This window comes from Anser brachyrhynchus (genome assembly GCF_964034855.1).
Source record: "Anser brachyrhynchus genome assembly, chromosome: 4".
NCBI lineage: Eukaryota > Metazoa > Chordata > Aves > Anseriformes > Anatidae > Anser > Anser brachyrhynchus.
Genome location: NC_137698.1, coordinates 14,621,870 through 14,644,177, shown reverse-complemented (window position 1 = coordinate 14,644,177; position 22,308 = coordinate 14,621,870). Strand labels below are relative to the sequence as shown.

Genomic DNA, 22,308 nt, shown 5'->3' with positions numbered 1-22,308 from the left:
TTTTCAACCCTGTGTGAAAAAAAAGTGAAAAGGGGTGGGAGGGCACTTCTCCCTGTAACAGGACTAAAAGTTGTCTTGTTGCTGCAGGTCAAGTATTTTGAAGCAGGGAGACCCCGTGGCACATGGGTGCCCGTATTTTCACAGCCTCGAGGAATGCCTGTGCCGCTGCCACCGCGGCACACACAAACCCAGCGTCTGGGGTAGGGACACTTGCATGGCGAGGTGCAGCCTGGATGCTGACTGCAAGTGTCGTCTGCCCGCTCCTCGGCAGGGTCCCAGATGGGCCTTTTCTTGCAGGGAAGTGCACGTGTCCTGTCACTCTCCCAGACCTTTCCAAAGCCCGTGTAGATACCCCTGTACGTCTCCAGAGCTAGGCCTGGTGGTATTACCCATTGGCTGTGGTGAAATGGGTCAAGCAGCACCGGACTGGATTTTTAGAGCAGCTGTGTTGCAACTCTTTGGCACAGAAGTGGATTTTGTCCCCAGAGTGGCTGTTTTGTGCACCCAATTTTGTTTAAAAACTGCCTCCTGCCTTTTGCTGCTTTAAGTCCAGTGCTTCGGCCCTGGACGCATGGGAGGCTGCAACATGCTGCAAGTCATGCCTGAAAACAGGAATTAAAGCTCCTGCATTCTCGAGGCATTTTGGGGGAAGTTTTGTTGCTGGCTTGGCAAAGCGCAGGGTGGCTTTTGAGTAAAGCCGCTGATTTTATGCTAGGTGAGCATCTGGCTCAGGAGTTGTTGTCTGGGTTAGCCTTCTGGTTGGTCTTTGTGGAGGTAAAAGGCTGCATGGAAGTTTTTCTCCTCTCTGAGGAGTCCCCACACTTTTGGCCAGTGGTTCCACATTTGAGAGGATTCAATATTCAAAAAAATAGTCTAAGTCCCCTGGTGAGCAACTAATGGATTGAAACTAGAAACTCGTTTTTCTTCTCTCTCTTTATGCCTCCCTTAAATCAATGAGGCTTTACTCAAGGATATTGGGTTATGGTGGATGCTATAAGGAAAAAAAAAGCTCTGTAGTGAGTAAAACCTGAAATGGTACATGGATCCTTTTGATCAGGAAGCCTGCTGCAATGCCAGAGAGTAGGGACTTTTCCTTGTTAGATTGACTGAGCGGCGTATGAAATGCAAACACATACATGCCTTGCTGATAGTTCCAGGCCGGCTTTTCTGCATAATGTGCGAGAGCAGAGGGATAATATCAGAAACAGTATATACGTGAAATATGTGGTGTTGGATTTTCAAAAGAGCTCAGCTTGCACTTTAGATACCTGCAAAAATAGCTGAACTTTCAAAAAGTAACACCAGAGCAGCACACAACAGGGGGGAAAGACGGATGTTGGCTCTTTTAAAAATCTGGCCATATACTGTTTTTTCGATCTTTGGTGTGAACTTCCAACTGTGCTGTGTACATAAAATAAATTGCATGTAACAATAGTATTACTACATTTTCCTTCATTATTAAGATTGCTTGCTGAACTAGTTTCACAATTCAGTGGAGGTAGAAATGAAAGCATGTCCCCCTGAGAAGTTAGGCACCTTTGCAGGTGCTGCAGCCTTTTCTTCCGGGTAAGGAATGTGCTGATGTGTCTCGTTGACCTCTGTTGCTCCACACTCATTGCACTGGGATTTCCGGTATGCATCAGAGAGTTGCTTCACTGAAAAAGGGTGTAATAATGAAATGAAGTATTTAGCCTCGAGCAAAAAATCTGGTATTTTCCAAATCAAAAGGCTGAAAGCGTGACAATCCTATGGAGAACAGGTCTAGCTTTTGGCTTCAACTGGCTTTGTGTTAACACGTCAACCTGCACTTGGGATTTCTTTTTGTTAGAAACAATGATTTTGAAGAGTTCATCTATGTAATTTTTGGATCTGGATGGTTGTATTCACACAGGAGTTTCTGTCCAGAATGTAGATCTGCTGAGAGAGGTGCACCTTGATGGGTAGCTCACGTGCATTATGCAAAAGCATTCGGTGGTCACTGTACACGTTCACCTGCAGTCCAGCATGTAGCTCTGCTATGGATCATGTCTCCAGTATGACCAGGTGGCAGCTGGGCTCCTGGGAGCAGCAACTGGGGCTTTGGGTGTCGCTGGCAATCCTGGCTCTTGCATGCATCAGTCCTGCTAGTGTCATTTCCAAAAAGCACTTATGTCCCGCTGGCTTTCGGTGGAAAGCCTTCTCCTGTAAGTGGCTTGCTTGTTTTTGGGTGTCGTCCACAAGCTGGTGCCAGCAGTGCTGTGATTCACACCTGTACTGGCAAAACCGTAGAGCTTAACTTTGAAAACATCTTTTATTCAGTCCAGCTCAGAGGTAGAAAGCAAGGGGCTTATATTTCTGTAATGGAAGTCTTCAAACAAAACATCACATCTCCTGTAAGTCAAACTGCTTCTCTAATGGTCTATGTCTTATGTTGGAAACAGGGATGCACCTGTCTTGATCCTTCTTCCAAACCTATTCCTTCAATTTCTTTGCTAACACTTTTCCCTCTTTAAAGAAATCAGTAAAATTACACTGCCATAACTCATGGTGTGGGAGTCACCTCATCTGGCTTTAGATGTCATTAAATCTAATCACCCAAGCTCCTAGCATAATATCTGCAGGGAACAACTCATCCCACTCCTGTCTTTGGATGGGATAAATTGTCCCCCGGAGGTGCCTCTCAGGCAGTATTTGCTGCGAACCGTGGTGATTAGCTTCATCTAGATGCCTAGGTTTTAGAGAGTCAAACTTCCGAGAAGACAACCGTTCCTCCTAATCTTATGTTACAGCTTTCCTTTAATGGCACCCCTGGCAGACTCAACACAAATGCCTTTATCACGTAGAATTCACAGAAAAATAATAATCAAGCATGGGTTTACAGAAAGATTTACAAAAGCCCAGAGGGGAGCTGTGTTGCCAATTCCTGCTGACTTTAGGAGGCCATCGGGGCGGTAGCAGTGCTCGAGGCCTTTGCCATTCAGCTCTCTCTAGGAGCTGGCTGTAGGGTTGTGGTTTGTGTACCTTTGGCTTTGCCTCACCCGAAGAGGAAGGAAGCGTGGATTGACCTTACTCCTTGCTGCTCGTATCCAAGATCAAATATCAGCCTCTCTCAGGAGAAGAGGAAATTGCAACACACGTTTTCTTACACAGCTTTTCTCTTGGAACAGGACTGCTCGTGCATAGCGGAGTCCTTTGCTTGAAGCCGATGTTGACATTTTGCTGTCGAGCTTTTCCCCTTAGCCGCTGAGGTGATCTTGGTGAAATCATGTCACCTCTCTGAGACACCATCAGCCATTTAAAAAAAAAGGGGGGGGAATATTAAACTTGCCTCCCTTTATAAAGGGCTTCAGGAGCCACAAATGGTAAGAGGTAGGCAGCAGCATCGGTGTGTGCGGTGCGTAGTGTGTGTGTCGGCGTGTGCCTGAGCCGTCCCTGGAACCAACGTCTGCTTTCTCCCACAGGGATTTGAGGCGGCTGGGAGTGACACTTGTTGGTCACCAGAAGAAGATAATGAACAGCCTTCAAGAGATGAAAGTCCAGTTGGTGAATGGGATGGTGCCGTTGTAACTTGGTTTTAAAGTCACTTCCTCGAGTGGTTGGTCCTGCACTTTGTATACTAGCCCTGAGATTTATTTTGACTAAAGAAAAAAGGGAAATTCAGTGGTTTCTATAACTGAAGGACGTTGGCCTCTGCCACAGCGTTTATAAAGTAGTGTTTGACTCAAGTTTTCATTTTCTTCCTATTTGTGTCCTCATTTTCATGAAGTAAATGTAACATGCATGGAACATGGAAATGGATCTACTGTACATGAGGTTAACCGATTTCTTACGCTTCAGCGATGACAACAGCAAGGCTTCCCACCACATGTTGTCTGTACATGGGATATATATATATATAGCACCTTTATATACTGAATTACAGCAGCACATGTTAATACTTCCAAGGACTTACTTGAATGGAGAAGTTTTGCAGCTGTTTGTGGGCTCACAAAAGCTGCGCTTCACTGAAGTTTACTTCGAGTCTTACTTGTCTACAGAAGTGTATTGAAGAGCAATATGATTAGATTATTTCTGGATAGATATTTTGTTTTGTAAATTTTAAAAAAATGCTGTTACACAGCGTTAAGTTATAGAGACTAGTGTATAAACATGTTGCTTACTCAATGGCAAATACAATACAGGGTGTATATTTTTTTTCTCTCTGTGTTACAAAGTTCTTTTAGTTTGCTCTTCTGTGAGGATAATACATGACGATGTATATACTGTACAGTTTGCTATACATCAGGTACAAGATTGGGGCTTTTTCATCATTTTGTTCTTTTTCCCGTTTGCTTCATTTTGTTTTTTTCTTTTGCGTTACCATTATGCTTTGTATTTTTGCTGCTGTTTGGTTTGAGCAACATGTAAAGCCTTCGGGAGTTTTGATTTGCATATATGAGGTAGAAGGAGTCTGCTTAAATAAAGGATGTCACCCCACTTCTTCTCCACTGTGGGCTGGGGCCATCCAGAAGAAGAGAAGTAAAGTGGGAGTTAAAGCATCCAGCTCTCACCCTGCCTCAGCGGCAGTGTGGCATCTGTGTTCCCTTTGTGTGTCTGATAACCTGCCCCTAGCGTACCCCTTCCTGTGTCCCCATTATCCAGCACAGAGATTTCACGGCATTTCCCCAAAACTGTGGCCAGGCAAGCAGGGGAGGGAATTATCTTGGGATCTGCGCTGTCCCAGGTTGCTTTGTGGGTATTTTCGGCTTAGACACCCTCTGCGTCCCTTGGAAAAGTTAGGCAGGTTGGCCCCAAAACCCTGATCCCTCTTACAGAAATGGGTACAGACCTGGCCACTTTGGTTCAGAGCACAGAGAGGAAGGTGAAGGAGAGCAGCCCAGCCTGGTCACAGCGCTGTCATCCCATGGTCGGTGTCATCTGCCTGAAGCTGACACAGCTTGAGTCAGTACCGGGTTGTAGCCAGCGTTCAGTGTGTACATCAAAGCCTGAAGCTGCTGTTTTCAGGGGGACCTGAGGGCAGCAGAGAGATGCCCAATGCTCTGGAAATCCTATCAAGAAACAGTTTGGGGCCATCCTCCTCTGTTTGCTGTAGATGGGATTAATCGGTGCAGTTATTTTGGTATTCATAGGTTGTTCTGTGAAGACTTTGGTAAAGATAAGGATTAAAAACTGCTCGGCGGATGGCGAGTGTGTACTGTTACTGTAGATGTATTGCTTCCGTAGAGGCGTTGGATAGCATCTCAGAGCGTTATTCCTCAAGGACAACATCGACGTGTTGGCTTAGGGCTTCTTCCTTCATCCCCCAGCGCTGCAGAACAGAGACCAGGCACCCTATCTAAAGCCCAAAGGCAACTGCTTTCCTTCACCGCTCGCAGAAGCACGTGTTGAATGCCACTTCAGCTGGCTTTAAAGGTCTTCAGTTTCCTCAGAGCTCTTTGATGAGATTTGACGCAAGTAGCACTTTCTAAAGAAAAGGGGTAGGGAAAGGTCTAGCAGGAGAGGGCTCGAGGGGGGTTCTTAGCAGCAGGGCTTGCTTTCTTTCCACAGGGCTTCTCGATGCAGAATTCTCCCATTTTGAAATGATATGCACGCTCTGTAACGTCCACTTATCCTCCAAACCACCTTGCCATGAGGCATGGGCAAGGTACGAAAGATCAGGGGGAAGCACCGGCATGCGGGAGGGCAGAAGCCGGCTGCTCGCCTCTCGCACCCCGCTGCCACAGCACGGGAGCGCTGAGCCTGCTGGCAATGCGAGAAACAGGACGGGGACAAGTCGCGCGGTGAGATGCAGCGAGGCAGAAGGGGAAGGCCTGGTGAATCTCGATGGTGTGATTTCTCACCCTGTTGTTTCGTTTTGTCAGCCACCAGGCCACAAAAGGCGGGGGGAGAAGGAATCAAGACATAACAATTTCGGCACATAAAAGAGATTTGTCAAATAATAAATAACATTATTAGAGCTGTCAGCAGAGCTATCTCGGGATTATTTGTGCCTCCCTGCCTGCAGTGCTTTGTAAAATAACCCGTAGGAAGACAGAAGCAACAACTTGTTTCTTTGGGAGGTATCGTTCGGTCGCTGCATGCATCGATCAGCTGCACTGAGAGAGATTTTATTAGCAAATCTCAGCACTTAGCCTTTCTGCCTGTTTTCTTCAGTCGTTCGTTAACTGTTGGCTCTCTGTAAGGATTTGGGTTTGTTCTTTTCCATGGACTTTTACGAGAAAATCCCCTTTCACCATTTGTGGGTTTTTAAAGGCATATGCAGTACTGCTGGGGTGCACCACATTGAGGTGAGCGTGATGTGCTTGATATTCTGTAGTAACTGCCAGATACTGGAGCAACCTTCAGATGAACCAGTGGAAAATGAACTGTTCTTCAGCCAGACTGCATTTGTAAATAGGGCACCTACTCTCAGTTCCTTGAATAAATAAATAAATGACCTTTTATATTTATTTCAAGAACTGTTCTTGCTACAGATCTCTTTATTATAGGCTTTGTCTCTGAACTGAAAATAAAATAAATTGATGTTTTAACAAATAGGGTCCAAAAGTTACAGCTTCTACATCCATGTGCAAATTCCAGAGTACTTACAACAGAAATTTTCAGTTACCAGTGAAGAGAGAACTGCAAGCATGCAGTATTTGGGGCAATCGTACCAATTTTTGGGGCCTTCCACATGGATTTGGGGTTTTAACATAAAGCTCCCTTCTTACCATGGTATCTCCAACGGGCAAGGGGGGTTTCGCAGCAGCTCTTTGAGACTTTGTGCCTACCGTCTTGGCCAGGCTACTGCTGTTTCCACCTGCTGAGCCAGGGCATCATGAAGCACAAGCAGAAAAACTTGCCTTCAGAAGGAGTGGCAAACGAAAATGTACAGGCTGAAGTCAGATGTTGGGAATGGATGGTTGTAAATATTGGCGTGCCGTAGGAGATCACTGATATTTTTCTGGTTATGCTCTTTTTAAGCACAGGGGGAGGTAAGGGTGGTAGTTAGCTGACCTTGCGAGTTGTGTGCTGGACTTTTAAACCACGGAGAAGCACTGTTTCTCATTAATCAGTAAAATTGGAGCTGTAGGAGGATTTCCTGCCTATGGTAAGTCAAAGTAGTTTGTTTTTCAACTTGCTAGTGCTGCTGTTGGTACAACGAATACTTTTTTTCCAGTATGTTTTGCTGTTAATTGTGAGGAAGTACTTCAAAGGGCCGGGGAGGTGAAGAGGCTCCTTTCAAAACAGTTTTTCATCTCAGGAGAAGGAAGTCTCCCCAAGCATGGCTTGTTTAGACTAACCTCCAGTCATTGGATAGCTGTCATTTGGAAAAATTACTTAATCCTAAAAAAAGACTGATTAAAATAATAATAATAATAATAATAATAATAATAATAAAGATTTTTTTTAATTTATAGCTTCTATATCTTAACAACAAGAAGAAAAAAAAAAAGCTGATTTTTTTTGTCTAATTCAGTGTTGAATATAAAAATGTAGAAGCCTGAGTGACCAAGAAATTGCGGATCTTTGGACCGCTGTAGTCTTGAAATTAGTCATTAAGGCGTGTGTGAGATATGTCAGTAGCAGTCTAAGAGTAATGCTTAGTTTCTGATCTTTTAGTAATATGTTTGTGGCAATTCCTTAGGGTAAGTAGGTGGCGAGCTCGTGCATCCAGCGCTGCCAGAGCCTCGGCTCAGATCCTCGCATCAGCGTTTCAGCTTGTAGGAGACTGTAGCATCACTGTATTTACACTCCTCCTGCCCCCTTATTTCCCCTCCTCAGATGTTCTCTGTGCATTTCGTTTGTGTACTTTTTTTTTTTTTCGTAGTGTAAGATATGAAATTTTTATATTTTTTCATAAAAATAAAAATCTTTGAATAACAGCTACATCCAGTTGTGGATCACACACGCAGTTTGTGAGCCTTCCACGCAGCGCCGGGTCCTCCTCCCTCTGCAGCATCCTCCCGAGGGCACCAGTATCTCCTCGCTTACGGTGCCTGTGTGCGTCCCTGCCTTCTGCCAGCCCCTGCAAGAGGAAGCCTACAACGTTCGGGTTCCTGGGGAGGAGGTGCACACGCACCCCCTGAAGGTGCAAAAGCAAACTGGCATGATCAGGGGAACCTCTTCCTTTTATTTTTCTCTCCTAAACGCAGTCTTGTCGCTCATTTTGTGGTCCTGGGTGGAGAGAGGCGGTTCTGGAATGAGAGAGATGTGCAGGGCTCATGTGCAGGCCCTAATTATTCCTGCTTCGTTATATGCTGTTACCTCTCCTCCTCTGTTTTTATTTTAGAGAGAAATCTGCTTTTTAGTCTCATTAGTGCGGCAAGATAGTGCGGCAACAACCACTGGCTGTGGTTCTGTGGGTGCTGAGCCATTCCCTTCAGAAGAATCATTACATTTTACTGATTTTTTTTTTCTTTTTCCACCAAGGGATGATTTTCTTTTTCTCTGATTTTTTTGGTGGGAGGACATGGCAGCCCCCGTGCCCATCAGGAGCACCTACAACCACACGCTGAGGGCAACCTCACACTGCCAAAGGGGCCTTACGGAGAGCTGGGAAAGGCGATGGGTGGGAAAGGTGGTGCTGTGCCACGCCAAGGGGTGAAGATTGGTTTGGGAAAGGTCTAACAGAGGTAGTGGTGGGCTCAAGGAGGGTGTGGAGAAAGGGGCAGCTGGGGTCTTTTCAGGCTCCTGAAAGATAACCGCTGCTGGAGGACACAGGGGAGAGCTGCAGCTGAAGATGCCAGACCTCCTGCCTTCATGGGGAACCGCGGCGGATGACGGGTGATACACGCGTAGCCTGGTGTCTGCGGCCAAGCAAGGCACAGTAGGCTGGGGCGGCAGAGGGATGACGCCCCGTATACTGGCGGGAGCTCCAGGTCAATTGTGTTAACAAACTGATGTTGTCAGCAACTCAGATAAAGATCTCTGGATTGACATGCCGGTCCCATGCGGTATTTTCCTATGTAGGCTGGGGTTGTCTGCTGCTGGACCGGGATGGCAACGGAGTGCAAGATGCTGGCAGTGAGCAGAGCGGCTCTGAGGACAGGGCAAAAATAATACTAACTCACCACACCTCGGCCAAGTCTGCTTAGGCAGCACCTGTGACAGCTTCATGGAGGCAGAGGCTGCTAAGAGGAAAGCACAGGAACAGGAAACTTCTTTAAAGAGGCTGAAAGTGAAATAGCCTTGCAGGTGATGGGGAGGCTCAAGGCGACTTGGGCTCACATGAGGAAAATGGAAAGGTTCCTCATCTCTAGCACTTCAAATGCAAAAAAGTGAAATAAGGGAGGCAAAAGTTTTGAGGGACGAGGGTGCTTTACAAGGCTTCCTTGGAAAGGTGCCTGATTTCTGCTGCCATAGAAATGGGGATGGGGCCCTCATGAAGACACATCTGTGGGAGCAGCTCCCCCCTGTCCCCGTTTCTCAGCCAACGTGAGCGGGCGGGACAAGGGGCGTATCCTGATCAGATGGTGAAGGGCCAAAACTCATTACTGTTACCAGGCCATGTGGGCTTGTAAGGACGAAAGCCAGCTACAAAGTCCTTCTCCAACACTCAGTTCTCACTTAAAACCAAGGAATTAGGTAATTTCTATGAGTCTTTGTCTTATAATTCCTATCCAGTAACCTTAAAGTGGGGACCTAAGGCTCCGAATCCTCCTCCTCCACTGGCCCAGCAGGGTTCGAGCCTGCAGCGCTGGCATCCCCAGAGGGGGCCCCGGCCCCGGGGCAGGAGCGGCAGGGAGGCTGCTCCCCATCGCCCCGGGAAGCTGAGCCGCCGTGCAGAAAGCAATGCAAGATTTATGAGGCCGTGGGGAGAACAAGCGAGGGACTCTTCATGTATTTTTCATGGGCTGAAATGCATAAATAGCATGCAATGCATAAACTGTGACCGGATACTTAAAATAGGGAACGGAGAGCAGGCTGGAACAGGGGAAGAAGTGATGAAAGAATGAGGGAGATTTATTCAAGTCAACAGGGCCTGATGAAAGTCACCCCCGAGTGCATTAAGAAGCAGCCAAAACAGCACGGCCTGAGCCCAGGGTGATTCATCTTTGCCGACACGAGGCTGGAGCTGGACCCCGAGGACCGGAGAAGGGCACACGTAGTACCTGCTTGTTAAAATGGATGGGTAGGAGGGGAGAGGCTGGCTCATCTGCAATTCCTCGGGTGCAGCGTGGTACCTGGAGAGATGCGAGGACAAAGTAGTGCACGGGCAGTTTATCAGGCCACAGCCGAGCCGTGCAGAAAGCAAAATGGCACCAAGGGATGGCAGGAATGAAGTGGCACACACACGGGGGGAAGGTGGGAGGGAAGAGACAGCGACAGAGAAGAGGAAAGGAATTCGCATGTTTTTTTCTGCAGGCTGAGGGGGGATTTGGGGGTTAGAGAGAGCACAATGCCTCCCTCCAATAAGGAAGGGCAGCAATAGCCCAGCAGGCCCGAAGACGTTTCAGTGTCATTTCCGCGGTGTGTGCCACCCTTCCCAGTGCTTCATGCTCCCCAGCACCCATGATGTTCCCCTAATTAGGTGCACGTGTGCTTCCAAGCATGCATTTTTAATAACACATCCACTGCCGGAGGTCAAACCTCATTTACATGAAAATGGGCATGGGGGAAGCAATCTCACACCAATATAAGGAAGGAAGTGTGAGCCAGTGGCACGGCCAGCATAAGGTTTCTGCCCTCGCTTGGCAAAAGCTGCCTGTCACTCTTTTTATATATTAATTTATGTTCTCTTAATTCAGCCATCCCTGTGCAGGTATTTCATGCTGTAGGGGCTCTGAGGGAAGCTGTGGAGAAACTGGTGGCATGATGCTCACTAAAGATCCCCACTTTTTTTAATTGCAGTTTTTCAATGTGGAAGTGCCCCAGTACACACCAAATGGTCAGACTTTTCCAAAGCAATTATTTTTTCCCTTCTTTTAGGCTCATTCTGAAAAGAAGTCTAAACTCCGTGTGCCTTCTCTCACCTCTCTGTTTCTCACTTTCTCACTAACCAATGCTTTGTAGGGCTACAAGAAGTTTTTGTCATGACAAAAATGGGGCCTGGGGTTTGGCTGACCTGGACTGCTCTCCTTTCCCTCCCTAATTTTTGGGCTTTCCTCTTCCCCCTTTCAGTTGAAGCAACAAACCAGAAAATCCCTTCCTTGTCCAGCTCTAACTTTCACAATCGTTGAAATAAAATAAAGTGGAAAAGATGCTTTACGACACCGATGTGCTTCTTTTGTTACCTATTAGCAGAGCTGGATGGGAGTTTGGCCAGAAAATTCCTTTGGCTTCCCCGTGAGCAGGTGCCAGGCATATGTGTGCCCCTGAAGATGACTTATTTCTCTCAAGGCTTATTAACTAAAAAAAAAAAAAGAGAGAGAAAAGAGAGAAAAGAGGAAAGGGGCACATTCCAGGGGTAAACTGGGGTGGTTCCAGGCCAAGTCAAGGATTTATGTCAGCTGACAATGGGGCTGCTGTAGAGATTTTCAGGGTATAAAAGGCAAAAGCCTGCTTTGTGCCTGCTGAAGGAGCCCATACACCGTTAATGCGATAATCAAGCAGAGAGCAGGTGGGAAGTAACTTTTTAATAAGAGCTTGGCTGCTTTCCTGCCCAAAATAATGACAGGTGGAGACTGAGGTTTGTGGCTGGAAAATCACTTCTCTGATGTATCTGTTGCATAAGGGAGTAAATGTGTGGGGAGTAAAGCTGTGAGATGGGATGCTAGCCTTTTTCTTGTTTTGCTACCAATAAAGGCCATATTTATTACAAGAAAATTGAAATCCTATTGATTTTTCTTCTGAGACAATGTGTTCTGAGTTTGACATTTAAACATGAAACTCAGAGCTCCAGAGTTTAATCATTTACTCCTTGAGAAATACAGTGTATGGAGCTGCTGAATGAAAGGGCATGCAAGGTAAAAATGATATTTCCTTACAAAAAAAAAAAGAAGAAGAAGAAAGGGAACAACCTCTCCCATCCATTGGTACTGAAAAATGTCAGCGAAGCAGTGTTCTGCCAGCCCTTTCCATGAGACTTGTAGGAGCTCAATACCAAATTGATGTTGGACCGCATATTGTCGGAGGAGAGGAAAGGATGTGTATATAGGTACGGATTGTACACACACACACAGAAGCACAGCGTGATAAACCCTAATTAAGGCAGGGATTAGGGCACGACTGATATGTGGCAGACACAGCAAGTTGCCCAGCTCAGGCTGAAAAGTGGTGCCAGGGTGGGGAAGGAAAAGATTAGTTCCTGGTACTTGGGTGGGGAAGGAAAAGGTTTCTTGGGCTCGGAAGCTACGTTCAGCAACAAGCAGAGCTCTCAGGCACTGTTCATGCCTCCCTAACGTACGCTGAAAGCAGATGATTTCTTTGACACTCGTATGCAAAATGCAGGGATGGCAATTAGCATTCAGGTGCTGCTGTTAGCATAATTAGAGGGGCAAAAGGCTGACAGTGATAGCAGCAAAGCCGGAGCCCGGGTCAGAAATGTAATGGAGAAATAAATTACGGCGAGAGAGCGCATTCAGAGCCTGAATTTAGACACAGCAGGTACTGGGATGGAAAAGAGCCCTTCCTCCTGCCAGTTCATTTGTCCTCCGCTGATCTCCATGGAAATCACCCCTAAGCTGGGCTGGGTGCAGGCTGGGGCCAACGTTTCACACGCTCAGTCAGGGTCAGGCCCTGCGGCTGGCGAGGGGCACAGGCATTTCTCCTCACCTTTTGACTTGGTATTTCTTACAGCAAATCTTCAGCTCCAAACCCAAAGGGCAACATCCAAAACTACTCGTTCCACAGGGGATTTGTCTCTTAGGGGACGGGTATAACCACATCGATGCTCCTGTCCACAGCCAGCATCAGGGTGCAGTGGTGTTTGGTCTCTCCCAGATTGGTGTGTGCCATCAGGGACCAAGTCTCTGGCATTAGAGGTGGCGTGAGGGAGGCCCAGAGTCACACAGCCAGAAATAGAGGTGTGGACAAGTCAGCAGCAGCTCCCAAAGCATTTCAGCAGTGCCAAACCATCCCTCTCACTGGTGGGGGTGGTTTCAGCCTCGTAGAGCCCAGCCCTGCCTCTCTATAAAGACGGGGAAAGCTCCAGCTCTTTCCCTGCTTTGAATTACAATCAGCAAAATGATGGCACCAATTAAGCAACAGTACTCGGCCGCCTCAATATTAAAAACAAATCATCTGCCTTTTATGCACGAGTGATTTCTTGGGAGCCCTCACGTCCAGCTTGATTTATCCTGCCCGAAGGCTGGGGGGGCCCAAATATACAGTATTTAGGGCATCACTGCGGGTGTTGCCAGCAAAGAGCTGCGTTTGCAATGGGGAGCATTTGAGGGGCTGCGTGAGAGTCCAAGGGTGTTGCAGGCTGCCAACTGGGAATGTGCACACCCCAAACTGCTGGGAAAAAAAATTAAAAAACTGAGCTACCATCCTGGGGACCTCTCAATTCCAGTAAATTTAGGGAGCCTAAGAACAGCAGGGTTTGACGATGGGAAATGTGAGGGTGTGGCTCTTTCCTTGCAGCGATGGAGCTGTAGTGGTAGGTGCTGCAAAGCAGTGCAGCTACCTTTGAAACCAGGGGACAGGACTCTGGCTCCCCTGAGACAAAAAATAAATAATAAATAAATCCACAGAGAGAGAAAGAGAGAAAGAAAGAGAGAAAGAGAGAAAGAAAGAAGGAAGGAAAGAAAGAAAGAAAAGAAAGAAAAAAGTAAGAAAGAAAGGCGAAGGCCCTATTCTTTTTTTTTTTTTGGCAGACAAAAGACCAGGTGCCCTGGCTGCTTCTGCTGGCAGAGGGGAGCAGCGCTGCCACTTGGTGCCCCCACGCACGGTGTCACAGCTGGCTCTCTTTGGGCTTCGTGCTTGAAGCTGAGTGTGTGCCAAGCCGGCATCGAGTTGAAACGTGTCCATCAGAAGCGGCATTGTACAGGCATCTGCTCTCCAGAAATGGCAGGGGATTGTTATCCCAGTGTAATCTCATTTTGCACCGACATTATTCGCCTATTCAAGGCGGGGAGGAGTCACTTTTTCTGAAAGGAGTATGAAAGGGATGGGCTCAGGAGCTGGGCTTCAAGCAGAGCAGCTCCAGGAGGTTGTTTTTGTGCTGTATAAACATCCCACTGGTCAAGTGGCTGGCTTGTACAAGCCGACAAATCCAGAGTCGCATCACAAACAGGTTTGTGCTTACCCTAGACCCGTGTAGACTAGATAGCACCCCAACTCCTGCACGTGGCCAGGCTGGAGGGAAACCTGGGGATGCTCTCCAAAACTCAGCCCTTCCGCAGGGCTCCCTGGGGCCTTCCCCTGTGTCCACAGGAGCTGCAAGGTGTCCCTCACACCACCCTGCAAAAGCTCCCAACATGTCCCATGCTGAAGTGTTTCCCAACCAAAGCCCCCCAGCAGCAGCACGGGGGAGACAAACAGCTCCTTCTGCAGGGGACAGCGGCCCGTGGGAGTCAGCGCGGAGCGAAATCAATCCCAGGGATGCTGCGTGGCTTCGTTTGCTCGCTGCAGCGTGACGAGTGAAATAAACTCACTGCAAAGAAAAACTCATTCCAGGAAACCTCAGGGCATCTGGCTTTATTCACCAACGCGATGGCCCTATGAATCAACTGTAACCGATCTGATATTTAAAAGACAGGGCAGTAAATATTATATATTGAAATGTTATTTTTATAGGGCTGAGTTTGTTCGCTTTTTATATTCTCTGGGAATGTTTGCTGTGCGGCACCAAAGTCTCCCCACCGCAGAAGGAAGGAACAACCGACAGCAGAGAGGCTGTAAACGTACCTAGCAGAAAGGAGATCCTGCTTTGAATCAAAGCTGAAGCTCTGGAAATGTGATCTTGGTCTTCCCTAAGCAACAGAAAGCAACATAATGTTTCCAAGCCTGCCACACTGAGGACTTACATCTGTATATATGTGTGTTTATATGTGTGGGTACAAAGGAGTGAGCACACCAAGAGAATTGTGTGCACAGACATTGCTGCAGAGGATTTCAGGAAACCCTGGCGCTGCTGCTTGCTCATTTTCCTCTTGCCTTTTGTCATGGTGTGGGTCAGAGTGCTGCTGGAAAGCCATGGCCAAATATGTTTTAATTAACTGCCCGTGTGGCTATCAGCAAGAAATGCGATGAAAAATGGCCGAATTTTTGTCTTTCTATAAATGGTGGCAGGGGAGAAGGGAAATTAATCCCTTCTCCATTTAAACTGGCAGGCCTTGTAACGCTTGAACCGCTGCTAAGAAATGCAGAAAGGGATCTGAACTTGCAGTAATAAGCAGATACTCAATATGCCTTGATGAGTGAATGCATTCGCTGTGCAAAGAGCCTGTAGTGAGCTAAGTGTTTGCAGCAGCGAGAATGGGAGATAATTCCCCTTCTGTGAATTTGCCTAAGTACAGAATAAACATCTATTTTGTTTCTACTTGCCTCCTTTTCTAAAGACCAGCTGTCTGGTAATATGTATAATGATGGTCCCGCCAGGGATGAAAGCCTGAATTCCTATTCATATGCAAAATACTAAGTGACAAACTTCAGCTTTGTCCCAAACACTGTTGTGCACGTTCCCAAATGAAGGAAATTCCAGCTTGCCATGTTCTTCCTGCCCAAGTACATGACAGATATCTTAAAGAGTGGGTGCTGGTGGCTGCTGATGTATTTCTCTTGGAGGATGTAATCCCTTCTCCCTGACCCCAACATCATGGGGCAAGGGCACCAAGGGTGAGCAGCACCACATGCAGAAATGCTGGCTGGGAGATAGCTGTCCTTCCTGCGGCACCTTACCGAGGGCAAGAGAAAGGGGGAAAAGGGGCTGAATGTGATGGTAAAGGGCCCAAGGCAACTGGGAAAACTAGGTATTTGTGCAAATCCAGATCCTGGGCTGCTTTTTCAGGCAGACTGCTCAGTGCTTGCAAGCTTGTCACCTCCGGCACTCTGAATCCTGCCAAATCCTGCAACAAGTTCATATGAAAAAAAAGTGGAGGTGCTTTTTTTTCGCATATATATTTTCTGAGGTAGAACCCATCTGCGGGCTTCTAGGCTTCACCAAGCCATTTCACTTTTAAACAAGGCCATCAGGTTTGGTAACAGGGCAGTAGGGACCTGCTTGAGGCAAAGCACTAACGCAGCTGCTGGGGCTCATCCTTGGGTGATGGGAATGGGGAATCTCATTTTGGGGACAAATAGCTAGAAACAGGCAGATTGCTACTGGAAAACCAAAAACCCAGGCTGTTCTTCCTCTGGGGTGTGAGTTAGCTCAGGCATCACCACGGGGCTATTCTGGGGGGCTGCATGGGTTGTGTACCCAGGTGCTGGGCAAGTCATTTTTCAGGCTGGCTACTTGCCTTGGGACCGTGTCCTTCAGAGACAGGAAGTGATTTAAGAGGAAAGCAGGCAAATTTGATGGTTTCTCTTTCCCCAAGGAAGAGGAAGTGCTGGGACAATATTTCTTTCCCACCATCTCAAGATGAATGGGGGCTTCACGGCAATGAGGCAGCCGCGGTCTGTTAAGAGACTTGGGGACTTGGGCTGGCATGGGTTTTATGCTTAGCCTCACAGCTGGTGCAGGTGCATTTCCAGCCATAAGAAGCAATAACATTCCCGGTGGAAACATTCGGCTGCGGTAAAACAGACAGAAATCTATTATCCCCGTGAATGCAATGTCAATGTTTACAGAGGGAGGTCAAAGAAGAGAGCTCTGCTTGGTAAATGTCAGCTTGGAAGGAGGAGGAAGCATTACTGGCATTTGCATTCATGTCAAAGCAATCCCTGCAATGCTCTTGAATATTGAGGAATCTTTGCAGCTCGGAGCCCTCTTCTTGCATCATCGCAATGCCAACTGCGCTGGCTTCAGTCTCCTCCCCGTCGCCTGGCAGTGATGCTGGCCATTTCCACCCCATTTCCCTCCTCACAAGGGATGCAAATGACAGGTTGCATCCAGCCAGCTGCCCCAGGGGGTGCCTCAGGTCCCTTTCCACATGGGGGACACCAGCCAGGGCGGCAGCGCAGACCTGCCCTCGAGGAAGGGGACAGCAGCAGTGCTCAGAGCGATGCAAGGTGTGCCTGACAGCTCGGCATGAGTCACTTGCACCCGGTGTCATGCCAAATGAATTGTGGTGTGGCTTTCAGTGGAGAAGATTAGGATATATTTTCCTTTTTAAGTAGAGGAAATGAGATAATCCCGTACTTAAGTCATTGTACAAGGGTTTCTTGATAGCCCTATGATCTTACAGGAAAGCTTTCCTTATCTGTGGTTAACAGGGTCTTTTACAGAGAGGGAAAGACAAGAGGGTGCAAGAGGGACAGCAAGTGACACGAAGTGACGCGTGCAGGGTCCAGTTTCCAAACAGTCCGTGTGAAGAGCTGGGTCGGTACACAACCGAACGCCGTTGACAGCCCCGCATCAGGTAGGTGACTCCAGAGCAGCGTTCCTGGCTGCAGGGGCTTCCTGAGGGGACATGAGCTGGAAATCCCAAAGGAAACATGTCCAAGCTTTTAGCAAGACCACCTGCTCACTTTGCAAAATACCCCAAAGAGCCAGCCCCGTGCGGCCAGGCAGGAGCTATGCTTTACCCTGACCAGCCGAAGTCCAGGCAATGAATTGCACTGCGCCACTGACTGTGAGATAAAACGTTCAAAAGTCAAGAAATTTTTCATTCACCAGACTCTCATTGCTTTTCCTCTGGAGCGGAGACATGATTATGAGTTTAGCTAAAGGACCTCAGACTATTTTTCTGCAGGGTCTCTGGCTTATTACTCTGGGTTGAAAGTGCTCGATGAATTAAACAGTGTTCAAGATTGGTTCAATCCCCACTGCTCAGCGTTATTAGTAATTACAGCGGGTAGTGCAAGAGGTCCCAAGCCCTCTTAAATGAAGACTGAGGCTGCCTTGTGCGAGGCATGGGGCAAACACATTCCCATGGGTGATCCCTGCTCGGGAGTGGTGACAGTCACAGCAGGGCACAGGCAAGGGCACAGGCTCAGAAACTGCTTTTTGCTGCCTGCAACCCTGCCCATGGAAATGGCACGATCCTCAGGTGATGCTCCCAGGTGTGAGAGGGCAGGGGAATATCACCATCCCGCACAGCAGGCATCCATCCTGAGGATGATGGTGGGTGTTTCCCTCGAGGAACGTTTTTCCATGAGGGAAAGAAGACTGCGTCATCCCTGAAAAGCAGGAAAACTCCCATGTATTTGCCAAGTGGAAGAAATGCCTCTTGCCAAAGAGTGAGTTCCTTCCTCTGTCCTTGGACCGTGTTCCTGTGCTGAATTTTTGCCTGTGAGACTATTTATACTTAATGATAATTTCAGGCTCTGGTGGCCTGCAAGGATGTGGGCTGTGCCAAGCTCTGAATTTCATCAGCACCCACATTAGAGCAGCACCCAGCATTCGATGGTGCACATGCGCAGTCAAACATGGGGGAAAACACACGGTGGGCAATGCAAATAGGCAACAGAATTCCCTTTCTGCTTGTTTGCAGTTGCACCAGCTGCTGTGCCCCACTGGACTGGACCCCAAGACAGCAAATTTTGGGATCTGCTGGGGCTTGCATTGGCCTTCCCTCACATCGCCAGCCATCCTGGCTGTCCCTGAGAAGCTGTGACCCTAATAGAAGTGGGAGCTCTGGCTACTGCATGGGAATAGAAAAAGCGGGTGGCTTGCAGTATGAGACCGTGGGTAAAGAATTGTGGCAGGGCAGAGGGAAGCCACGTTAATGCACAATGAAATCGAGTGATTAATTAGGTGCAGGGCTGGAGCCAAAATAAAATGTGGTGTTCAAGGGGAGGAACCACAAATTGATAAAGACAAAGCTATGCATCCTTTATAAGGAAACCAATAAGCCTTACAATATTAAATGCTGCTGCTCAACTCCACAATGATAAATCCCTGAGCACAAGAAAACACACTGAGCCACTGCTGCAGCTGGACTTGAGCTGGGGGGCTGTTTGCACACAGATGGGGAGGCAGCAAGATGGGGAAGCTTCTCCTGCGTCGGGGTGAAGAAGTGGCCAGGTCCACTCACAGCTCAGCTCTTTCTACACGGCCTCCGGCCAGCAAAGCAATTAAACTGTCCCCATAATTTGGGGTGGGTGGGTAGGGGGGAATTGTCACTCAGCTTTGAGCTACCCATGTTGGTGCTTTGCCCTACGAAGGACTGTAGCCCCACCAGTCATGGATGACAGCAGGAAAACCTCTCCATCAGCTCTGCTTAGCAGGGAGGTCAGGGGCAGCTGACTGGGCTGTCCCACAGCGGCGAAGGGACGGGCCAAGGATAGAGGAGGATGTCTTCCTTCCAAGCCCTGATGATTTTGTGACATCTCTGCTAAACAAGGTGTGTGGGAGAGGTCCCAGGAGTCCCTCTGGGGGCAATGTGGCTGTGTGGGTGCTTTGCCCTGGCCATCGGCTCGACTCGCATCCACACAACTGGGACGTTTGAGGCACCCCTGGGCCTCAACACTGCTGCAAAAATGCAAATACCGCCTTCTTGCAGGTGTCAGCTGTCTCTTTCACATGGTTCTGAAAACATCCCCCAAAACATTTTGATTGCTACCTAAGAAAAAGGGCTGGCATACTTTAAACGCGCCTGTATTGGCAGGTCATTTTACCAGGTGTGCTTACCTGGTGTGGCAAAAGGTACCCCTGCAGTGTGGAGAAAGTCTTCTTGTGTTTTCCCTTTCCTTGTCGATGAAAGCTTTTTCTAGATGGGAGAGGACATTTTGGCACTGTTTCTGTTTCCCTCCTAACAGTTTTATTAATAAAACAAAATTGGTGAAGATCCTTGGCAGGTTTATGAATGCTGTCACTTGACAGTAAAAGCCATGCAATATGGATTTGTTTTGCACAGTATCTTGTGATTTGCTTTGTCTGTGGCGTTAGTCAGCGGTAATTGATTTGATATTAATACTGATTAGTAAAAATAACAATATGTTCCTAACACCTGAGCATGGAGAAAGATATCAGCGTGGATAATTTCTATATGTGTGTAGAGGGATTTGCTGCGGCCAGCAGAATATAAAGCGAGAAAGGGGCTTCTTGGCCATAACGTGCTCATAGGGCAACCCCTGGGGTCTAAAGACAGCAATGTTTTCTGCCTGGAACAACTATTTCTGTTGACAGGACTCCCAGATGATATGGCTCCAGCCATGGCAGAGAGGCAGCCAGGCTCCGCAGAGCCCAGACATCGGTATTATTTCACCTCATCTCAGTTGCTCGGCACTCTCAGAGCAGTCACAGCATTGCTTGGTGTACGGGGCCCCCTTCCCCGTCAGGGCTTTGAGGAGTAAGATGCATTTTCTTGGTTTTACCCCATCTCGTTTTTTTTCTGGGTGGCTCACAAGAAGTCCAGGGAGCTCTTCAGTGGCTCCAGAGATGCAGCATCTTTGTTTTTTCCAGCACCTCTAAGCGGTAAAGCTCTGATCCAGCTGTATTCTGCCTCAGACTTTTTAAAAAGCAGTAACACAATATGAATACCAGGTTATCATTAGCAGTGCCAGATGATGCCCACTTCTCTCAGACAGACCACGCTCACCTCCCAGGGTGGCTGTCACACAGGATGCTGTTACCTCTGATTTTGGGCTTTGCTGTGCGCCAACCACTGGGAGTCTGCAGTACAAGCACAAAAAAGCAATTTCTGCTGTTGGAGACTCCATGGGCTCGGTTTGCAGATGTGTCTGAGGGAAAAAAAATATATATATATATAAAAAGGAGGCAATTGGCATCTCCTGGACTTGCTTCACTATATTACCAGGGGTGGTGGGAGGTGCACCACTAGACCTTCTGTTCACAAACAGAGAAGGACTGGTGGGAGATGTGGTGGTTGGGAGCTGTCTTGGGCAGAGTGACCACGAAACGGTAGAGTTCACTGTCCTTGGCGAAGTCAGGAGTGGGATCAGTAAAACTGCTATCTTGGACTGTCGGAGGGCAGACTTTGAGCTGTTCAGGACACTGGTTGGCAGAGTCCCTTGGGAGGCAGTCCTGAAGGGCAGAGGAGTCCAGGAAGGCTGGGCACTCTTCAAGAAGGAAATCTTAAAGGCTCAGGAGCAGACCGTCCCCACGTGCCCAAAGACGAGCCAGCATGGAAGAAGACCGGCCTGGCTGAACAGAGAGCTCAGGTAGAAAAAGAGGGTTTATGGCCTTTGGAAATGAGGGTGGGCCACTCAGGAGGACGATAAGGCTGTTGCGAGGCTGTGCATGGGCAAAATCAGAAAGGCCAAAGCTCATCTGGATCTCAATCTGGCTACTGTTTTTATAAATACATGAACACAAAAAGGAGGACTAAGGAGAATCTCCATCCTCTACTGGATGCGGGGGGAAACCTAGTGACAAGAGACGAGGAGAAGGCTGAGGTGCTTAATGCCTTCTTTGCCTCAGTCTTTAGCGGCAAGGCCAGTTGTTCTCTTGGGTACCCAGCCCCCTGAGCCGGTGGAAGGGGATGGGGAGCAGAATGTGGCCCTCATAATCCACGAGGAAATGGTTGGCGACCTGCTACAGCACTTAGATGTATGGAAGTCAACGGGGCCAGAGAGGATCCACCCGAGGGTGCTGAGAGAACTAAGTGGTGGAAGTTCTGACCAAGCTGCTTTCCATCACTTATCAGCAGTCCTGGCTATCAGGGGAGGTCCCAGTCGACTGGCGGCTAGCAAATGTGATACCTATTTAGAAGAGGGGCCGGAGGGTGGACCTGGGAAACTATAGGCCTGTCAGTCTGACTTCGGTGCCAGGGAAGCTCATGGAGCAGATTATCTTGAGTGTTATCACGCGGCACTTGCAGGGCAACGAGGCGATCAGGCCCAGTCAGCATGGGTTTATGAAAGGCAGGTCCTGCTTGACGAACCTGATCTCCTTCTATGAAGAAGTGACGCGCTTAGTGGACGAGGGAAAGGCTGTGGAAGTGGTCTACCTTGACTTCAGTAAGGCTTTTGACACCATTTCCCACAGTATTCTCCTCAAGAAACTGGCTGCTCATGGCTTGGACTGGCGTACGCTTTGTTGGGTTAAAAACTGGCTGGATTGCTGGACCCAAAGAGTCGTGCTGAATGCAGTTAAATCCAGTTGGACGCCAGTCACTAGTGGAGTCCCCCCGGGCTGAGTACTAGGGCCAGTTCCCTTCAATATCTTTATCGATGATCTGGATGAGGGGATTGAGTGCACCCTCAGTAAGTTTGCAGGCGACACCAAGTTGGGTGCATGTGTTGATCTGCTCGAGGGCAGGAAGGCTCTGCAGGAGGATCTGAATAGGCTGAACCGATGGGCTGAGGCCAGCCGTATGAAGTTCAACAAGGCCAAGTGCTGGGTCCTGCATTTGGGGCACAACAACCCCAAGCAGTGCTACAGGCTGGGAGATGAGA

The 22,308-nt window shown here is 48.2% G+C and overlaps 1 protein-coding gene across 6 annotated transcripts in view; it reads left to right on the top strand.

The window, feature by feature from the left end:
• Positions 1-6,437, top strand: part of EPHA5 (EPH receptor A5) — a 200,058-nt gene extending 193,621 nt beyond the window's left edge. For all 6 annotated transcript variants that reach the window (XM_080589545.1, XM_080589538.1, XM_080589550.1 and 3 more), the window contains one exon: positions 3,441-6,437. In XM_080589545.1, the coding sequence (XP_080445671.1) occupies positions 3,441-3,546 (106 nt within the window). In that variant the 3' untranslated portion in view covers positions 3,547-6,437. The remainder of the gene's footprint in view (positions 1-3,440) is intronic.
• Positions 6,438-22,308: the final 15,871 nt, after the last annotated feature.